General features: G+C 47.0%; 1 protein-coding gene across 3 annotated transcripts in view; it reads right to left on the bottom strand.

Annotated features, from left to right (window-relative positions):
• Window positions 1-21,016, bottom strand: part of AFF1 (ALF transcription elongation factor 1) — a 154,449-nt gene that overhangs the window by 120,520 nt on the left and 12,913 nt on the right. For all 3 annotated transcript variants that reach the window (XM_084758221.1, XM_084758222.1, XM_084758224.1), the window contains exon 2: window positions 16,817-16,920. In XM_084758221.1, the coding sequence (XP_084614347.1) occupies window positions 16,817-16,893 (77 nt within the window). In that variant the 5' untranslated portion in view covers window positions 16,894-16,920. The remainder of the gene's footprint in view (window positions 1-16,816; window positions 16,921-21,016) is intronic.

Genomic DNA, 21,016 nt, shown 5'->3' with positions numbered 1-21,016 from the left:
AGTGGCCAGCCTGGGCTACAAAGCAAGTCCAGGACAGCCAAGGCTACAGAGAGGAAACCCTGTCTCTAAAAACAAAACAAAACAAACCACCAATCCTAAATGCAGAAGGAAAAGGTCGGATGTGTAGGGCTGAGTGGACGGCACCTGTAACTGAGCATTTGGGGAGAAAGAAACAAAAGGTGTAGGAATTCAAGGTCATCTTTGGCAAAGTTTGGGCCAGCCTGGGCTACATAAGACCCTGTATATAAATAAGTAGACAAACAACCACTAAAACAACAACAAACCAAACCCAAGCCAGGTGTGGTGGCACAGGTCTTTAATCCCCACACTCAAGTGGCAGAGGCAGGGGGATTGCTATGAGTTCGAGGTCAGCCCAATCTACAAAGCGAGTCCAGGATAGCCAAGGCTAACACAGAGAGATCCTGTCTCGAAAAACCGAAACAAACAAACAAACAAACAAATTCATAACTATTCCTGATGGCAGAGGCCCATTTTCATCCATTTCTAAATTATTGGCTCATTTATTATGTATCACACCTAGGTGGATGCCAGCCCTTGGAGCCCCTCGGAGAGATGAAAGAAATAGCATGTGCCAAGGGTGGGGCGTGAAGGCAGAAGCCTACAGATGGGCAACAGGGCTGGTGGAGGACGAGCCCTGACAAACAGGAGGCTGGGGTCCGGGGACCCCGGGACTTCTATATCCGGTGAAAAGAATCACACAGGAGTAAAATGTTCTCAGAATCCTGCTACTTTAATGACGTCCTCACTAACCAGGAAAAGGGAGGGAAGGAAAACCAGGGAGTGAGATGCTCACCCACATGCAGAGGGCCAAAGGGGTTGTGGGGGAAAGGGTGGCAGCCTAGCTCGGGCTCAGGGGTCCCGATTGGGGTCCACCACGGGGGGTGGGGGGTGCAGCCACTTAGACTACACAAGCCTAGCTTCGACTCGGCAGAGGGTTGGGGGCCAGGCTGGACTATGAGAGCTTGTCCAAAACAAATTGTTTTTTAAAGAAATTGTACAGAGAAAAACCTGCAGTATAAGAAGGAAGCAAGTCAGAGATGGGGGCCGGGGTGCGGGTTTGGCAAAGTTCTTTTGTTTGTTTTTTGGGTACTTTGTTTTGTTGTAGGTAGGAGCCTCACAAGTCAATGTGAAACTAGGTAAAGGGAACTGCTGTTAGAAACCTGGGGGAACCCAGCGGGGTGCAGGCCTAGCGGGGTGCAAGTCACATCCCGGAGAGGTCCAAGGTCAGTTGCAGCTACCTGATTTTAAGGTTAGCAGGGGACACACACAGGACCCTATCTCTAGAAGGAAAGATGATCACATACAATCAATCGCTCTCTAGTTCCGTGAATCGGGCCTTAGCGGGCCCTTCCTCCCTACACTTTACTGGAGTGGAGTCTAAAAGGGCCTTTTCGGTGGGGAAGGACGCAAAGACCCGAGCTGTAACAAAGGCCAGCAGAGGGCACACTCAGAACCCCTAAGCTCCGAGTCAGCCAGCAAACTGCACCGAACAACTGCTGAAGACCCCAAAATTGCCCATCAGCTTAACAAAGACACTATCGGGGCTGGAGAGATGGCTCGGAGGTAAAGAGCACTGATTGCTCTTCCAGAGGTCCTGAGCTCAATTCCCAGCAACCACATGGAGGCTCACAATAACCTATGGTGTGATCTGATGCCCTCTTCTGGCCTGCAGGTGTACATGCAGGCAGAGTACTGTATACATAATAACAAATAAAGAAATCTTTTTTTAAAAAAAAGGTACTATCGATGTCAACTGTCCATCACAGGGAAATCTCTTCCAACTGGAGATGGTCATCTGGACAAGGCACAGGCTCAAAATTCTGTGACAGGAAAGAAACAAAACAAAACAAAAACAAACAACAACAACAACAACAAAAAGCTGCCCCACAGAGGCTGTCCCTTCCAAATCTCTTGCACCAACTCTGCAGAGATCTGAAGGTTACCCTAAGCACCCTGGCAAGACGCCTCCCATGAGACGACACTGACAAACTGGACGCAGAACAGTGGTTCTCAGCCTTCCTAATGCTTGGACCCTTCAGTACTTCATGCTGTGGTGACTCCAACAATAAAATTACTTTTGTTGCTACTGAATAACAGGAATTTTGCTAGTTACGAATCCTAATGTAACTATCTGATATGCAGAATATCTCTTACCCAACCCCTGTGAAAGGGTCATTCAACCCCTAGTGGGGATTGAGAACTGCTGCTATAGAAATGGAGAGATGGCTCAGAGGTTAAGAACACTGGCTGCTCTTCCAGAGGTCCTGAGTTCGATTCCCAGCAGCCACATGGTGTCTCCCAACCATCTATAATGAGATCTGGTGTGCTCTTACAGTGTACAGACATACATGCAAGCAAAACACTGTGTATATAATAAATAAATAAATCTTTAAAAAAATTTAAAATGGCCAATGAATAAAGGTAAGTCACTGCTTACATAGTTCTGCAGATTATATACTCAGGCCATAAAATACAGTCAACAGTTGGGTCAACAAGAAGTAATTACCTCCACAGTGACAGGCTTTGACACAAGCTAACAAATTAGTAACAGAACAAAAACTTTGGATTGTTTTTGCAAGAAAGGTCAAATAAATACCTATTAGAAGCAACCAACCTACCCCTGCGCCAGCCTCACTTCCCTCCAGGGCAGAGACACATATATACGTACACATAATTAGGAACAAAATAACTTTAAAAATCCCAAGTATGACATGTTAAACACCTAATGGCACTATTTATTCCTAGCTACTGAGATACCAGCTCGGGCAGGTGCTCCAAAAGAGCTGATGCACCCCATTTCAGACCTGACCCTCTCCCACTCCCAGTGGTCTTTAACTTTTTGCCTAACCAACTGGATGACATCATCACCACCACCACCACCAGCAGCAGCATTACTTTGAGACAAGGCTTCTCTCTGTAGCCCTGGCTGTGTTGGACTCACTTTGTAGACCAGGCTGGCCTCGAACTCACAGCGATCTGCCTGCCTCTGCCTCCGGAATGCTGGGATTAAAGGCGCGCACCACCATGCCCTGCTCCAACCGCACAGTTTTGCCACTACATCTCTGCACAGGCCTTGCTGAACGTATAGCTTAATTCTGGTTATTACCTTGAGAAAAAAGAGCTTTCATGTAAAATCCACCTGCCTTGGCCTCTCAAGTGCTAGGATCAAAGGCCTGCCCCACCACCAACCGGTTTTTAAAAATAACTTAAGGCTGGGCATATCTTTAATTACAGCATCAGGGACATAGAGGCAGGTGGATTTCCAAGAGTTCCTGGGCTAGCCTGGTCTACATAGAAAGTCCCAGACAAGCTAAAGAGACTCTGTCTCAAGATAATAACAATTAGTAGTAGTAGTAGTAGTAATAGTGAATTGTTTTGTTTTGTTTTGAGACAGGCTCTCACTATGTAGCTCTGGCTGTCCTGGAGCTCACTATGTAAACCAAGTTGGCCTGGATCTGCCACTTAACCTTACTTTTACAAATATAGGAACAGTTGAGACAGGATAATTCTCCCAGCTTTACATGTCTCAGGAGGGAGGACTCAATTCAAATTTAAGTCTAACTGGTTTTTAGTTCAAGGACAGTAGTGGGGTCCTGCAGGCTAAAAGAAACATTTTCTTTTCTTTTTCCTTTTTTTTTTTTTTTTGGTTTCTCTGTGTAGCCTTGGTGGGCCTCAAATTCACAACAATCCGCCTGCCTCTGCTTCCCGGTGCTGGGATTAAAGGTGTGGGCCACCACACGCAGCTTCAGTCAGAGTTCTTACTGGCCAAAGACAGAAAGAAAAAGCCTGTTGCAAATACCACCATGTGATCCCTCCTTTCTGTCTCCTAGCTTTGTCCCTTTATTTTATTTTACTTTGTTGGTTTTTCAAGACATGATTTCTCTGGGTAGCCTTGGCTGCCCTGGAACTCACTCTGTAGACCAGGCTTGGCTTCTAACTTAGAGATCCACCTGCTGAGATTAAAGGTGTGTGCCACTACCACCCGGTGGAGAATGCATCCTTCACACTGTTCCGCACTCTAACCTGTGAACCAAGAGGTCCCACTTGGAAGTCACTACCCCATTCTTAAATTAAGGAGATTTTCTACCTCAGGCCTCAAGAGGCCACTGGGGTTAAGGAAGTCTCTGCCGGATGTTGACAGACGGGTCTAAAGGAAGAACAGCTGCACTGGTGTGGCCGTTGGGGGGTTGATTGATCTGCAAGGTCACCACCTGGCACCTGTGTGGGGCTGCACAGACCGCAAGTGCCCTTGGAAACACACCACCTCCTGAATGCTGAGTGAGTGTGTGTGTGTGTGTGTGTGTGTGTGTGTGTGTGTGTGTGTGTGTGTGTGTCTAGGCAGGAGAGCTGTCTCCTCCCTTACATTTTGTACTTAAATCTTTTCCCTGCCATACGGTTCCTTAGCCACCTCAGCTCCCTCCCACCCTAGCCAACTGTGTGGCTTCCCTGGGAAGGGTGGTCCTGCCTGCCGGAGCTGACCAGAAAGAGTTCTTAGGAACAACCTGCCATCTAGCACTCATTAACAGTGGTAGGAGAGGCAGCTGGCTGCAGAGGGCTCTGGGCACAAATCCCTTCCCGGCAAGGCAGAGCAAAGAGAGCAGCGAGGCGACTGTGCGGTGCTTCTCTGCCTCCAGCTCCTAAGCAGCTAACGTGTAGCTGGGCTTGGGCTGAGGTCTTAGGGGGTCCAATAATGGTAGACTTAAACCAGACATGGTGGCTCATGGTGACCTGTAATCCCAGCACTTGGGAGACTAAGGCAGAAGGACTGCTGGAGAGTTCTAGGCCACCCTGGGCTGGTGTGAGAGCCTGTTTCCAAAAAAAAAAAAAAATCTATCAAAAAAAATTAAGAAGGTAGTTTGACTGTCTGCCGCAGATTAATCAACTAACTTGTTCTTTTTAAAATATTTTATTTATTTAATGTATATGAGTGCTCTATCTACATGTGTGCCTGCAGGCCAGAAGAGGCCATCAGATCACATTATAGATGGTTGTGAGCCACCATGTGATTGCTGGGAATTGAACTCAGGACCTTTGGAAGAGCAGTCAGTGCCCTTAACCACTGAGCCATCTCTCCAGTCCCCTAACTTGTTCTTTTATTGTCTACAAAATGTAATTCTATTAGGCGTTGTAAGATCAAAAATGAAAATATACCTCCCCAGGGTCAGTCAGAGCTGGAATGAAACCTTGCATAAAAGAGAGGAAGGAGGAGAGAGGGAAGGATGCTTAGAAGCACTCAGCACAGAATCTCGCAGCGTTTGTTAAAGAGCAGCGGCTCTAGGGTTCAAGCCCTTGCGCAGTGGTATAGCATCTGCCTTTCAGGATGCCCTGAGATTTAGCTCAATCCCTGTCAAAAAGAAAAGGCTGGGCCGGACATGGTGGGTGGCACACGACTTTAATCCCAGCACAGGAGATGCAGGCAGATCTCTGTTGAGTTCCAGATCAGCCTGGTCTACAAAGTTAACTTCCAAGACAACCATGGCTACACACAGAGAAACCCTGTCTTGAAAAACCAAAAGAAAGAAAGAAGAAAAAAACTGGAGCCAGGCATGGTGGGTCACACCTTTAATCCCAGCACTGCCTGCTCCTCCAAAGGTCATGAGTTCAACTCCCAGCAACCATGTGTGTGTAATGAAATCTGGTGCCTGGTGCCCCCTTCTGGCATGTAGGCATTACAAGCAGACAGAACACTATACACATAAGAAATAAATATCCAGGAGTAGTGGCACACACCTTTAACCCCAGTACTTGGGGAGCAGAGACAGGCGGATCTCAGTGAGTTCGAGGCCAGCCTGGTCTACAAAGTGAGTCCAGGACAGCCAGGGCTACATAGAGAAAACCTGTCTTGAAAAACAAAGCAAAACAAACCTTTAAAAAAAAAAAGAACAGGGGGCTGGAGAGATGGCTCAGAGGTTAAGAGCACTACCTGCTCTTCCGAAGGTCCTGAGTTCAATTCCCAGCAACGACATGGTGGCTCACAACCATCTATAATGAGATCTGATGCCCTCTTCTGGATTGCAGGTGTACAATCAGGCAAAACATTGTATACATAATAAATAAATAAGTAAATTAATAAATAATAAATAAAAATTTTTAAAAGGAACATTGCTTTACCCTATAGCATCTATGCTCTAGACAGTCCTGGGCGTGCACAGCTCATAGTATGCATAGCTACCTAGCTGGTGCTTCCCAGCCTTCCTTCTGAGGTGGGCGAGGCCTTGAATATAGCTACGCACACATCATCTGGACTATGCTTTCCTGCTACCCTGCCCGAAACTCCAAGAGCTTTGCCAGCTGAGACTTCTTCTCCCTTCTCCAGCCTTCCAGCTAATACGGAGCACAGACTGGGGTCTATCACCAAGCGTGTGCAAAGCCAAGAAAGCATTAGAATTCTTACGTGACCAGTGCTGGCTTAGCCCTGCTTAGCTCCGGACAGTGGACTTCTGGGCCCCATGTGCCCTCAGGGTGGACAGCAGTTCAACTCTTAGCTGCATAAAACGTGGCCTTGGTGTTGTTGCTTTCAATAAACAGTTCCAAATACCATGCCTTGAGCTACAAGCTAAAGGTTTTGAGTACATCCAAAGGCCTTAACTACATAAAAGAAACCCTATGTTCAATCTTTGAGTGAGGGCTTTACAACTACCTTCGGATGGCTCTCTCGTAGATCGCCACTTTCCCTAACACCTAAGCTCTCCGCCCTGCATGTAAGTGTTTCTTCTGGTGTGGTGGGTGGATGGGGAAGGGAGCAATCTGAGATCTCAGCCTTTCCAGGACACCAGAGAAATCCCACTAAGCCCAGTCTTACTGTAAGGGAGGAAAAAAAAAAAGGACCCTTGTAGGGCCACCCTGTTCAGGGAACATTTTTCAAGGATTTGAGAACCCGTGGTGCAGGCCCCCGGCGACCTCTTCCCTGCCCACAATTTTAAGAAAGATCCCACTCCAGAAAGAACAGGCAAATTTCAGGAGCAGGCCCACGCTCACCATTAGGAAGCCCTGTTTTCTTTTAATTAAAAAAAAAAAAAATCCAGAGGTCATCCCGCAGCTTTGTTTATAAGTAAAGAGTGCAGCAGCCCCATTTATCACCTCTGGGGATTCTTTTACACTTTGATGTGAAAGGAGTCGGAGCCCATTGTGATTTCAACTACTCCGACCCGCAGCCCTTTCACTTGCAAACGAAGCCCAGCCCCCAGTAAGAACCAGCTGTCAGGAAAAAAAAAAATTCATTGCCTCTCCTTCCAATTATTTATCCAGCACAGGGGAGACTCTATCGTAAGATCTCTCAGGGAGAAGTCTCCAGCACAGCCCTGTGCATTCCGGAGTGGGCGACCTAGAACGGCCGTTTTCCCCCCAACCCCACCGGGAGAGGCGACCTCTTGCTACCAGCAACCCATCTGGAACAACTTTCTCTTGCTTTTGTTTTACTAGAAAGCTTCAAGGGTCCCTCCCTTGGAGCAGGGAGGCGGACTTTCTGCAGTGTAAAGAATGTAGCGGCCCACATCCCCAGACATCCTTTCACTAGCCTTACCTGTGAACTTTCTTTTAAGGAATTTTAAGTGTTTAAAGAAATCTAAAGTAGAGTAGACAAAAAAAAAAAAAAAAAAAAAAAAAGAAGGTGCCCAGCAGGAAGACTTTTGTCGTTGTTTTTGTCTGCTTTAGAGAGAGGGTCTCTCCTCATCCAAGCTGTCATGTTGCTGACTATGTAGACCAGGCTAGCCTTAAACTCAAAGATCTTCCTCCACCTTCTGCCTCTTGAGTCCTGGGATTAACTGTAAGTACCACCACATCCAGCAGATTTTTTTTTTAAGCAAATGTTTTAAATTAAAACATACCACTTTTGAGCTGGGCATGGCAGCACACACCTTTGATTCTAGCACTCTAGAGGAAGAAAAGGGCATATTTTTACAAGTTTATGTGCGGCCTGACCTACGTATTGAGTTCTAGGCCAATTGTGGCTACATAGTAAGACCCTTTGCAAAACAAAAACAAATTACAATTTTAGCCAGTCACCCTGGTACACACATGTAATCCCAGTGGAGGTGTGCTGAGTTTTAGCCAGTCATCCTGGTACACACATGGAGGCATGGTGGTGGTGAGTTTCATGCCAGCCTGAGCTACATAGCAAGACTGTGACTCAGGAATTAATTATAGGGCTGGAGAGATGGCTCAGAGGTTAAGAGCAAAGGCTGCTCTTCCTGAGGTCCCGAGTTCAATTCCTAGCAACTATATGGTGGCTCACAACCATCTATAAGGAGATCTAATGCCCTCTTGTGGCATGCATGACAGCCAAGGCTACAGAGAAGCCCTGCCTAGAAAGACAAGGTAAGGAAGGGAGTGGGACGGAGAGGGAATACTCTAAGACAACTGAAAACTTCTCAGCTCAGGGGCTGGACACATAAAGCAGCAGGGAGCTGCGGCTGTCCCGTGCGTTTGTAGGCAGCTTTGTGTCATCCCTCCATACTCCCCAAGTAAGCCTGGCCAGTCTCAGACATCACCAAACAAACCTGTGGGGTGGGGAGCAGGGCTACTGCTACCTGGTCACCCCACGTGATAGTCACCTGTGCCACTCAGTCAAGGTCCCCACAGGAAGCAAACAGATACAGATGTGGATATACCTCTCACACAGCGTGCTCTGGCAGACATCGCCCTCAGCCCACAAGAGGCAAGAAAAATACTCCAGATCAGGATCAGGCATAGGGGGGAGACCAGCTTCAGCCGCTTATATCAAGCGGCAAGCAACATTTAGACAAAGTATCTGAGGGCCAGGTGAGGTAGTACACACCTTTAATCCCAGCACTCGAGAGGCAGAGGCAGGTGGATTGCTGTGAGTTGGAGGCCAGCTTGGTCTACAAAGCGAGTCCAGGACAGCTAAGGCTACACAGAGAAACCCTATCTCGAAAAAACCAAAAAACCTAAATAAATAAGATAAAATAATAAGCAAACACTAGCGAAATCATGTTCGTTAGTTATATTTTACTTCCTCTTTTGGTTGCTTTCATAAGGCATGTTTGGTTTACTATAATAATTTAGTAACACTACAACAAAATAAATATATGCTGTCTCTCTTTATTTGTTTTGAGCCAGAGTCTCGCTGTGTGACTTTGGCTGGCCTGGAACCTCTCTAGTTAGACCAGCAGACAGGCCTGGGACTCACAGAGATCAGCCTGTTTCTGTCTCCTGAGTGCTGGGATTAACCACATTGGGGGAGGGGGCGATGCCACATTAGGCCCAATGTTTACTCAATTGCGTGTGTGTTAGGACTAGAAGCCACACCTATTGAATTTTTATTTTTATTTTTTTAAAGATGTATTTATTTATTACGTATACAGTGTTCTGCCCACATGTATGCCTGCACACCAGAAGAGGGCACCAGATCTCATTATAGATGGTTATGAGGCACACATGTGGTTGCTGGGAATTGAACTCAGGACCTCTAGAAGAGCAGACAGTGCTCTTAACCACTGCGCGGTGGCACACACCTTTCATCCCAGCACTCGGGAGGCAGAGGCAGGTGGATCAATGTGAGTTCGAGGCCAGCCTGGTCTACAAAGTGAGTCCAGGACAGCCAAGGCTACACAGAGAGACCCTGTCTCGGAAAAACAACAACAACAACAACAAAAAACGAACAAACAAACAAAAACATTACATGTATGTTTATTGTCTGCCCAACTTCGTAGGAATCAGAGGGGGACGCCCTTGGGGAGTGTGTTCTCTCTGAACACACAGACCCTGAGGACTGAACTCAGCCTTGGCAGCAGGCCTCTCTAGTCACTGAGCCACCTTGCAAACCCCCTGGAAACCTTTTGAAAGGTAACAAAACAGTTACCTCGCTGCACTGCTGACCAGGACGCGGCAGTCACCTGGCAAAGGCATTAGGACAAGTTGGTCAGAGTAGAAATGAAAGCCCATGGGACCTTGGGCTAATACTTTTCCTGCAAGCTCAGAATGTTTCAGAGCCCAAAGATCTAGTGACTCCCAGCATGCCTCGGGGCCTCAGTCACAGGTTTGTTGTGCCTTTGCTGTTTTCGGGACTAGAAGGACAGAAAACAGAAGTCATGACTTGAAATGATAGCCCCAAGCTTGTGAAAACCAGGAGGAAGTGGAATTGAAATTCTAACTCTGGTCCCTGAATTTTTTTTTGGGGGGGGGGGAGGGGCAGGTTTCAAGACAGAGTTTCTGTGTGTAGCCTTGGCTGCCTTGAACTTGCTTTGTAGACCAGGCTGGCCTCAAAATCACAGAGATCCACCTGCCTCTGCCTCCCAAGTGCCAAGATTGCAGGTGTGCGTTACCACCCCAGGCAGCCCCTGAATTCTTAAGGAAGCTCTCAGCCGGTCTCACAGGATAAGATAAGCCACAGCTAAGGTTGTTCAGAAAGAAACTGATTCCTTCCTGCCTTAGCATCCAAAAGAACCCAGACATGTGCAGTCCACTCACCCACACCTAAGCAGATAGGGTGGCCTGGACAGTGTGCACTGCACTAAAAGCAGGGGCTGGATTAAGTCCTCAGCTGGCTGTCGGTGGTCAGCATTTGTACAGCTGTGCCTGAAGGCATCCAGGCAAACCAAATGCAAATGAACCTGAAACCGCCCTCTGGTTCTTAGACTTGCGTGCCTAGAATAACGTGTAGGTGACTCTGGACACAGCACACAGTCGTCTTCCTTTTTTTTTTTTTTTTTTTGAGACAAGGTTTCTCTGTGTAGCCTTGGCTGTCCTGTATTTGCTTTATAGAAAAGTAAATACAATGGAATAATGTGTTTTTGTTTTGTTTGTTTTGGGTTTTGCTTGTTTGTTTGTTTGTGTTTGTTTGTTTTTTGAGGTAGGGTTGGTTTCTCTATGTAGCCCTGGCTGTACTGGAACTCACTCTGGACACCAGGCTGGCCTCAAACTCAGAGATCCACTTGTCACTGCTGGGATTAAAGGTGTGAGTCACCACAGCTCTGCTTCCCTTGCCCCCCATAGCCGTTCTTGAAGGTGGAATAGACCCCAGTAAACCTGTTAAGTAAATACATACATCCCCCAAGTGCTGGCTGCGGTTACAGGTGTGTGCCACCACTCCGGGGAGCCTGTGCCTCATTTTTTTTTTTTCTGTGCCTCATTTTAAGTCACTTTTCTGGTCACTCCCCTGGTAAGGCTGTTCCTGGAGAAGCCCTTCTTTCCAGGGTCTGCCCGCTCATCAAAGCCTCCCCCCTTGAAGAAGGAGAATGAGGTATCAGAAAGGCTCCCACCTCCTTCGCCTGAGTGAGAAATCTGTGCAGGAGTCAGGTGTGAGGTGCTGCGGGCACACCAGGAAGCGCGGCATGTCGGCGATCCCGCCAGGCCTGGCTTAACAAGGTTCTAACAGTCGCTCAATCAACCCGCCTTCGTAACCGTGTCAGCCGTGGCCACCACAGCAGCTGACTACAGTTCCCTGTCCTGACTGAGCACAGGATACATGATCCTACTGGGAAATTATTCACTACCTCTTTTTCTACAATTGACACTGCCCCCCGCCCCCGCCCCCGCCCATTAACTGACCCTTCAGAAAATAGTTATAAAGAAAGACTCCCTCTTTTCTGGGATAACCCAAACTACACCTTAAGCCCATCACTGCACTGACTCATTTACAGCTCCCTGGGACAACGTCACAGACCTGGCAATTAGCAAGGCGCTTCTGAAACACTGGGAAGCTAGCTGTGTTCTGCGCCAGCAGCAGCAGCAGCAGCAGCAGCAGCAAGCAGCGCCGCACGACTCTAGCAAGTTAGGCCAGAGCCTCCTTCACTTGGAAAGCTCTGGAACCTTCCTCACACTCCCATTGCATATTTCCAGGTGTGGATTCCTCACAATGCCCAGGCCAATTGCTATTTCAGAAAACAAACAAACAAACAAACAAACAGCAACAACAAAAAGGCCAAGGGCCATTAATCTCTTCAGTAAGCGGCGCATGTAACACTTGGGGCCCTGCTTTACAGGCCCTGGGAAAGTCTGTCTGAATAACCGGTGTTAATCTGCTTAACACCTTGCAGCACCCTCAGTGTAGGAGGGTTAGGAGGTGTTGCCGGTTTTCTGCAGGAGGAAGACACCACTGACCAGATCAGAGATGACAGACCCTGAATGCTTATCAGCACAGCTCCTACACACAAGCCCCGCCCTTAGTGGTGGATGATTAAATCATTTCCCTAACAATCTGGTAGGATGCTCTGAAAGAAAAGTTATTCTCCTCAGCTGAGAAGCAAGTATTTCCTGACTATCTCTCAGCCTCACTTTGGTTCCAGTGTCCCCCGTACCTGGGCCTAGTCCCAGAATATAGTTTAGCACACACTGTGAAAACCTTTTTTTTTAAATTTATTTATTTATTGCATATGAGTGCTTTATCTGCAGAAGAGGGCATCAGGTCACATTATAGATGGTCGTGAGCCACCATGTGGTTGCTGGGAATTGAACTCAGGACCTCTGGAAGCGCAAACGGCGCTCTTAACCACTGAGCCATCTCTCTAGCCCCACACTGTGAAAACCTTAACCTTTAAGATTCACAGATGAAGCTGGGCCCAGTGATGCACGCCTGTAACCCCAGTGAGGCTAGCCTGGTCAACTAAGTGAGTCCAAGACAGCCAGAACTACAAGAGGGAAAAAAAAAAAAAGATTCACAGACGAAAATGAGAAAGTCATGGCAATTGATAGAGAAGGGTAAGGAAGGAAAAAAAAATCAATCTCATGAGAAAAAAAAAAAAAAAGCAAAAAACCAAAAAGTTCTGCTTCAGTAAGGGGGGAGGGGAAGCAACCAGAAACTCCTGTCAAAACAGCACACAATTCAAAGATGAGGTGATTGGAAATATGGCTTGAATTTGAACTGGCTAGTGATACATCCGTTTGTCCTTTCCGTCTGAAGGAGTGGCTCTCGCCCTGGGCATGGCAACCCCCCTTTCACAGGGATCATCTCAGACCATCAGAAAACACAGATATGTAGCATGGAGCAATGAAAATACATTTTCTGGTTGGGGATCACTACAACGTGAGACACCATACACATTAAAGGGCTGCAGCGTGGGGAAGGTTGGCAACAGCTCTACAGGGTGCGCTGGAAGCCTGGTAGGATGGCTCAGTGGGCAAAAGTAAGCCACCATGGCCAACAGCCTGAGTCTCATACCTGGAAATGATACCGTGGGAGGGCGAGGCAGTTCCTGCAAAGTGCCCTTTGACCTCTATACATATTCTGTGTCATGCACATGCCCATGTGTACACACAGAGAGAGAGAGAGAGAGAGAGAGAGAGAGAGAGAGAGAGGGACATATACAAATAAATAAATGCAATAAGAAAAACATATGTTTAAAATATAGCCCTGTCTCAAAAAACAAACAAAAACCAACAATGCCTTCCTAACATTCTCCATAGACCCCTGGGTTTCCTGGAACTCACTGTGTAGACCAGGCTGGCCTCAAACTCACAGGGATTCCCGCCCCTGCCTCCCAAGTAAGCGGTGTGCATAAAGGTGCATGCTGCCGCCGCTGCCACCACTACCACCTGCCTTTAAAATAAGAAAAGCTTTACCAGCCAGGCAGGGTGCTGTGGTGAATGCTTTTAACCTCCTTAGAGAGACCCTGCTTCTAAAACAAGAAAAGCATATGTTTGTTTACTTACTTACTTACTTACTATTTTTAGGCAGGTCTCATTATGTAAGCCTGGCTGGCTTTAAACTCTCAATGCAGACCACAAGGCTGCCCTCAAATGCACAGAGATCTGGCTGCCTCTGTCTCTCAGGTGCTAGAATTAAAGCTGTGTGTGCCTGCCCCTGGCTATTTGAAATTATGTATGTATGAGTGCTTGTGAGGACTTTGCCAGCCCAGGTGCCCTGGGAGGACAGAGGTGGGCGTCAGTCCCCTGAGGCAGGACTTTCAGGCAATTTTAAGTCACCCAAAGTGAGTGCTGGGGACCAAATGGGTCCTCTGCAAGAACTACAAAACATACTCCTGAGTTATCTCTTCAGCCGCAGTTTATTTTGTTTTATTTTGAAACATGGGGTCTCATGTAGACCATGCTGGCCCCAAAGTCTGGATCTTCTAGTCTTAGCCTCCTGAGTACTGGAATTAAAAGCATTCACTTTCATTTTCCTGTTCTTTCTTTCTTTCTTTCTTTTCTCTTTTTTTTCTGTTTGTTTATTTGTCTGTTTGTTGAGACAGGGTTTCACTATGTGGTGTTGAATGACCTGAAACATACTATGTAGATTAAGCTGATCTGGAACTCAGAGAGAGATCAGCTTACCTCTCCCCCTGGCCCCCAGTGTTGAGGTTAAAGGTGTACCCCACCACACCCAGATAATTTTCTTGGCCTGTACTTAGCTGGGTGTGGTGTCACCTGGTGTCACCTGCCTGCCTTGAGCTCTAGCACTTAGGAGGTAGAGGCAAGTGGACCTCTGAGTGTGAGGCCATCCTGGTCTGCAGATCATGACCAAGAGCAGCGAGGGCTCCAGAAAACTCCTGTCTCGCCCCCCCCCAAGCCCCCCCACCCCCATCCCACCCCCGAGATAGGGTTTCTCTGTGCAGCCCTGGCTGTCCTAGACTAACTTTGTAGACCCCAGGCTGGCCTCGAACTCACAATGATCTATCCGCCTGCCTCTCTCTGCCTCCTGGGTGCTGGGATTAAAGCGTGTGACACCACTCAGAAGACAGATCTTAAACACCCAATAATAAAGCAGCTGGAGAGATGACCTCTTTTGGCCTGCAGGTGTACATGCAGGCAGAACACTGTATACATAATAATAAATAAATATTTTAAAAAAGATAATAAGCCTTTAATCCCAGCATGGGGAGGGGAGGGTGAGTGGAGAGGGGAGGGGGTACAAGGGGGTGGGGGGTATAGAGGCAGGCAGATCTCTGGACAGCCAGGGCTACTACACAGAGAAACCCTGTCTCGAAAAAAACAAAAACAAAAACAAAACAGAACCAACAAGAACAACATGTACTTAGGCTGTATTTACAGATGGTGCAAAACAGCTAAAGGCCAAAGATATTACACGGGTTGCGTGTTGGGGACCCAGGTTGACCAGATGGATGTAGTTAGGCATCAATTATGACTCTAGGCATCAAGGCTTTGCCTAGAGTCAAGTGGCAAAGTAGGCTGGCAAGGAGAGGATCTGCAGGCTAAGGGATCCTCATCTTGACGTTCTGCCAGAGAAATGATCAAAGCCACTACGGGCGCAGACTAGGGAACTGATGTCTTATCTAAAGGAGCTGTGACTATTCAAACCCACATGGAAGGGCATGCCTATATAGTCCTAGGCCTCAGGAGTGGGAGGCAGGAAGGTCAGGAGAATCAGGGCTAGAAGGTCAGAAGGTCAGAAGGTCAAGGGCCAGGAGGTCTGGGTTCTAGGAGGCTCTTTCTACAAGAGACAGTGGGGTTGGAGATTGCTTGATGGCTAAATTCACATACTTGCTGTAGATGGGAGTTCCCAGCACACGAACTGGGCTGCTCACAGCCACCTGAAACTACAGCCCCAAGGAGAACCCAACACTTCTGGCCTTTAGGTGTATCCTACACACACACACACACACACACACAAATATTTTAGAGAATGTGTGTGTGTGCTGGGCCACATGTATTCAGTTCTACAAGAGTGTGGCTATGTAGCATATAACTCCACGGCTCCTGAAACTTAAAATTCTCAAGGAAAGATGGAAACCCAGACTGCTACATAAAGGTGTCTATTTGCCGGCAATCCTTCCCTTGGAATGCTAGGAAGGGCCAGCTAAGCCCATATGTAGACCAGATCCGCCACACAAGCCACCAGCTTACAAATCCTCATTTAAAAGCAAAAACTGAAACCACTTAAATGTCAGCTAAGAATACAGGCCATTATTCTTACAGACACGGAGAGCGAGAGACCTTTAGAAGTACAGTCAAAACCAATCTATAAAGGGCGAGACATTTATGCAAAAATACAAAACTTATGTGAAGCCAAAATCATGACCACATTTAGAGACAGTTTTCCACTCGGGTCTTAAAGGGTCCTGGTTGTCCCTGTAGTTGGGGAGGAAGAGTGTACAAAGCTTCACCACAAAACCACCAGAATCACAACGCTAGACTCCATAAACGACCCTCAAAGGGGAGGAAGCAGGAGGAACGGACATGGCCTTCAGCTTCCAGGCTCCAGCCCTTCTTGCTCAGTAAGTGCTAATTGAGTAATGGGAGTCACATTTTTTTTTATTTTAATTTTTAAATCATTTATCTATATTATTGAAAAGTCTTTCTGGATGTTCAGTGAACTATCCTTCAAGACTGCATCAAAAAGTTAGTTAGCAGCCGGGCGTGGTGGCGTACGCCTTTAATCCCAGCACTCAGGACGGAGAGGCAGGCGGATCGCTGTGAGTTCGAGGCCAGCCTGGTCCTACAAAGTGAGTCCAGGATTGCCAAGGCTACACAGAGAAACCCTGTCTTAAAAAACCAAAAAAAAAAAAAAAAGTTAGCACACACCACGAAGGCAGTATACCATTACATCTGTCACTTTGTACCAAAAAAAAGGCAACGTCTTTTTTTTTTTTTCTTTGAGACAGGGTTTCTCTGTGTAGCCTTGGCTGTCCTAGACTCACTTTGTGGACCAGGTCAGCCTTGAACTCACAGTGATCCGCCTGCCTCTTCCATCTAAGTGCTGGGATTAAAGACTACCGCCAGGCTGCTGGATGATCTTTCTGTGTGGCTCAAGCTGGCTTCAGACTCCAGGACGCTGGTGTCACAGGCAGGTGTCGCCCAGCTGCTACTTCTTAGAGATCAGATTCTACAGTTAAATGTCATTTTAAATGTTAACTCCTTTTGATGCTGGACTCACACTTACCTGCTGCTGTTCCTGCTGCTGCTGCTGCTGCTGCTGCTGCTGCTGCTGCTGCTGCTGTTGCTGTCCTTAAGGGCCATCGCTGCTGGTCAGTGGAAGGTGCTCATCTGGAAGGAAAAACAGCAATTGCAAACATCAGCTCAAGAGTAAACACACGGGTACACCCAACTTGCATCCACCACGGGAGACAAAATTCAGAGCTCACATTTGAATGAGAAAATGGCTTTTCAGAAATACAGTCAAGAAATATTGTAAAAATTGCTCATTACCCCTAGTCATCAGGGAAATATAAATTAAATGTTTTTGAGATGTCATATTAACCTAGTCAGAGCCTAAGATTAAGGGAAGAAAAGGCAAGGAATGCTGGAGGATTCAGGGGACCCTCCCTGAGCGATGTTGGGAGTATGGATTGGCGCAGCCACTGTGGAAATCAATGTGGCAGTTCCTCAGGACGCCATAAATAGATCCGCCATGTGACACCCCCCCCCCCCATACCACTCCTGGGCATATATCCAAATAACTCTATTTCCTACTACGGTGAGCCTGCTCACCCACGTGACTCGTTGCTTTCTCCACAACAGCTAGGGCATGAGGAAGGCCTAGACACCCATCAACAGATGAACAGATAATGGAGGTAAATGGTAGTGCTAGCGAACATTGCACTGAGTGGAACAACCCAGTCCCAGAAAAGACAAACACCATACGATCTCACTCATATGTGGCTCTTAGAATGTTCGGTTAGGACACCTCTATAGGTGGGAACACACACCTGGTACTGTAAATCTGGTCCAAGCATCCATGGTTGGGGGCTCACAGGTTGTATGGGCAGATCTGCTGCTATGTTTGTTTGAAACAGGGTCTCATTACGTAGTCTTGGGATAGCTTGGAACCCACTCTGTAGACCAGGCTGGTCTAGAACTCACAGAGATCTGCTGCCTCTGCCTCTCAAGGGCTCGGATTAAAGCTGTGCGCCACCACATCCAGCAAACCCACCACTATTACGCCGTCACACAGACATATCATCAAGCTGACCTCTAAAGGGGTCTCTCCCCAACTATAGAGAGTGCAGCTCTCAGCCCTGATCAGTAAGCTTTCGTTGTGCAGTGGACGGCCCTTAACCCAGAAATTTACATTGGTCAAAGTGCAGAAAAGAAGTGTTACTGGGGGGTGGGGGCTGGAGAGGTGGCTCACAGGTTAAGAGCACTGGCTGCTCTTCCAGAGGTCCTGAGTTCAATTCCCAGCACCCACATGGCAGCTCACAACTGTCTGTAACTCCAGTTCCAGAGGACCCGACACCCTCACACAGACATATGTGCAGTCAAAACACCAATGCAAATAAAATAAATAAATGTTAAAAAAAAGAAGTGTTACTGGGGTGCTCACACACAAAAGGAGCATCAGTATCACACCCCCTCCTCAACATCTCAGAAGAAGGAGCACAAAGGTTGTCAGGCAAGACTGAAACAAAGCGCTGTCTTCTGGGCTTGACCCAACAACTCACTAAGTAAGGTAGAAATGAGGCCCAGCCCTAACTGAGGAGCTCTGGATGGTCAGTTTTCAAGGAAGGGGAAGAGGTTTTTCAGGGGTGTAACTCCTGGTGGTAGACCATACTCCAATGTACTGCCCCACAGTAGCAAGGGGCAGCACAGACTGAAGTTTGTGAGTTAGCAACAACAGCAGCAGCAGCGGCGGCGGCACCATGAAGTTTGGGGGTTAGTGAAATGGAGCTGGGAGGGGCTGGCGGCACTCAAGATGTATTTGTATGACATTCTCAAAGAGCAAACATATTCCAGAAAGAAGAAAAGCGCTTCTTTATTAACTTCCAAGTTCCGTGAACAAATTAATATATTTCAGAAGCCAACCATCACAATGAGGCTACACTGAAAGGCATCTTAGAAAGAAGGGGAAAAAAAAACATGCATAGGCATATTATGGGAAGGAGGGAAGGAAATAACATTTCTCTAACGTCAACCTTGTGCCAACCATTATGTTAAAAGCCCTTTGAAAAACGATGTTTCGTGTAAGCAGTACGATAAGCGTTCAAAGTAAACACTAACATCTCATCTTGCAGGTGAGAGGCTGGGTGTGAAGCTATCGACCAGTCACAGGCTGTGCTAGAACCTTTCACAGAACTAAGAGAAGGGAACAAGTACCGCGTGTGCAAGAGAACAGCTGGTCTCCACGTAGGAATGTGAGGCTCTAAGGGGGAAAAAGGAAAGGGCATATGCCCAGCCCTGGGCTGTGCCTGCCACTGCCTGGCCAGGAGAAGGGGGTCACAGTGCCTGTAATTATTAAACAGGAATTTGCTGGGCATGGACATGCACGCCTTTAATCCCAGCACTCAGGAGGCAGAGGCAGGTGGATCGCTGTGAGTTCGAGGCCAGCCTGGTCTACAAAGCGAGTCCAGGAAAACCAAGGCTACACAGAGAGACCCTATCTCAAAAACACCAAATAAATAAATAAATAAATAAATAAATAAATAAATATTAAACAGGAATTCTATTTTTTTCAAAATGTAGGTTGGTTAGGTGTGGAGGCACATGCCTATAATTCAGTAAGAGTTCAAGGCTGTGCCTATAGCAAGACCATGTCTCATAAATCAAATAAGTTAAGTCCAATTGATGGTCTCTTCCTCCTCTTCTCCCTTTTCTTCTTCCACTTTAAACAGGGTCTCAGAACAGAGGTTTCCTGGTCCTCCTGCCTCTACCTCCTACGAGTGACAGGCATGTGTCACATGCCAGGTTAAAATAAAATTCCTGGTGCATTCTCTGGAAATGGGACTGAATTTTAGAAAAAGACATTTGTTCTACAATCTGGTTAGGCGGCCTTGGTGCTCTCTGCATGTCTAGGAATAACTTTCTGAGTAAGTACCAGCAGCTGTTTCCTTTCCCTGGCTATCTGTAAGTGGGCCAGACTTAGGCTAACTTGCTTCACTGCCGTTGCTCTGTTTTGTTTTTCTTCAGGCATTAGTAAAAAAGACAAGGAAGGCTGCCAAATTACCTTACTACCTTATCCACTATTTTGATACAAGTGGCCCACAGGACATGAAACCTGTAGTAATTTTCAATTGCCTGCTGTAATTACTTTTAACTGTTACAATTTCTTCCCAGGTTGAGCCACTGTGTAGAAAATCCTTCCCAGGCAAGGCTGGCAGTGCTGCTCAGGCCTATGGGGCACATCTTCACATAACTTAAAACTGCTGGCTACCATGTTTCCACACTGGTCACCTGCTCTCCCAAAGGCTGCAGTGCAGCTCTGTGTCCCTTTCCATCACTCCGTCCCCTCCCACTTTGCCTCCCTTTTCTCTTTCTTTCCACTCTATCCATAGCTTATTTTCTCCTCTCTCCCTCCTTCTCTGCTCTTCACTCTTTCTTTTTTTTTTCTTTTTTCTTTCTTTTTTTTGTTAATTAATTTTAGTTTTTCAAGACAGGGTTTCTCTGTGTAGCCCTGGCTGTCCTGGACTCACTCTGTAGACCAGGCTGGCTTCGAACTCACAGTGATCCACCTGCCTCTGCCTCCCTGAGTGCTGGGATTAAAGGTGAGGGCGACCACTGTCCAGCTACTTCTAAATTTTTTAAAAACAGTTTTAGAGTTTTTGTTTGTTTGTTTGTTTTGTTTTGTTTGAGACAGGGTTTCTCTATCTTTTTTTCCCCCTGAGACAGGGTCTCTCTGTGTAGCCTTGGCTGTCCTGGACTCACTTTGTAGTCCAGGCTGGCGTCGAACTCACAGAGATCAGCCTGCCTCTGCCTCCCAAGTGCTGGGATTAAAGGTGTGCGCCACCACCGCCTGGCTCCATTTTAGAGTTTTTAAAAATGTAAACACGGAAGGGGGAAATGTAATAATCTATAAGTGGTAAAAATCAGAAACGTTCTCATGAAGTTTATAGACATTTTTATAGTAATTTCATTACGTCACAATAAATGGAAAAGGTTTAGTACAATGACAGGCTCCTCCAGAGCTCTTTCTAAGTGGTACTGAGGTTCCGGTTTGCTCTGGTTTGTTCCGGTTGGTTGAGTCATACCCAGACCCAGAAGGTCTCACTTTTGAATGAATGAAATCAGGTCCCAAATCACATGATCCTGACCTAGTTTCCAAAGCCAAACATGGCAGGGTCTACAGAGGCTGGAGGGCTCTTGTCCCAGTCAGTTTCTGTTGTCTCCACTTCCTCTTCCCCCCACACTTTGCAGAAATAGGCATCATTGG

The sequence above is a fragment of the Acomys minous genome (genome assembly GCF_964271855.1).
Source record: "Acomys minous genome assembly, chromosome: 15".
NCBI classification, from domain to species: Eukaryota; Metazoa; Chordata; class Mammalia; order Rodentia; family Muridae; genus Acomys; species Acomys minous.
Note: the sequence above shows the minus strand (reverse complement) of the source record. Positions and strands in the feature narration are given on the sequence as shown.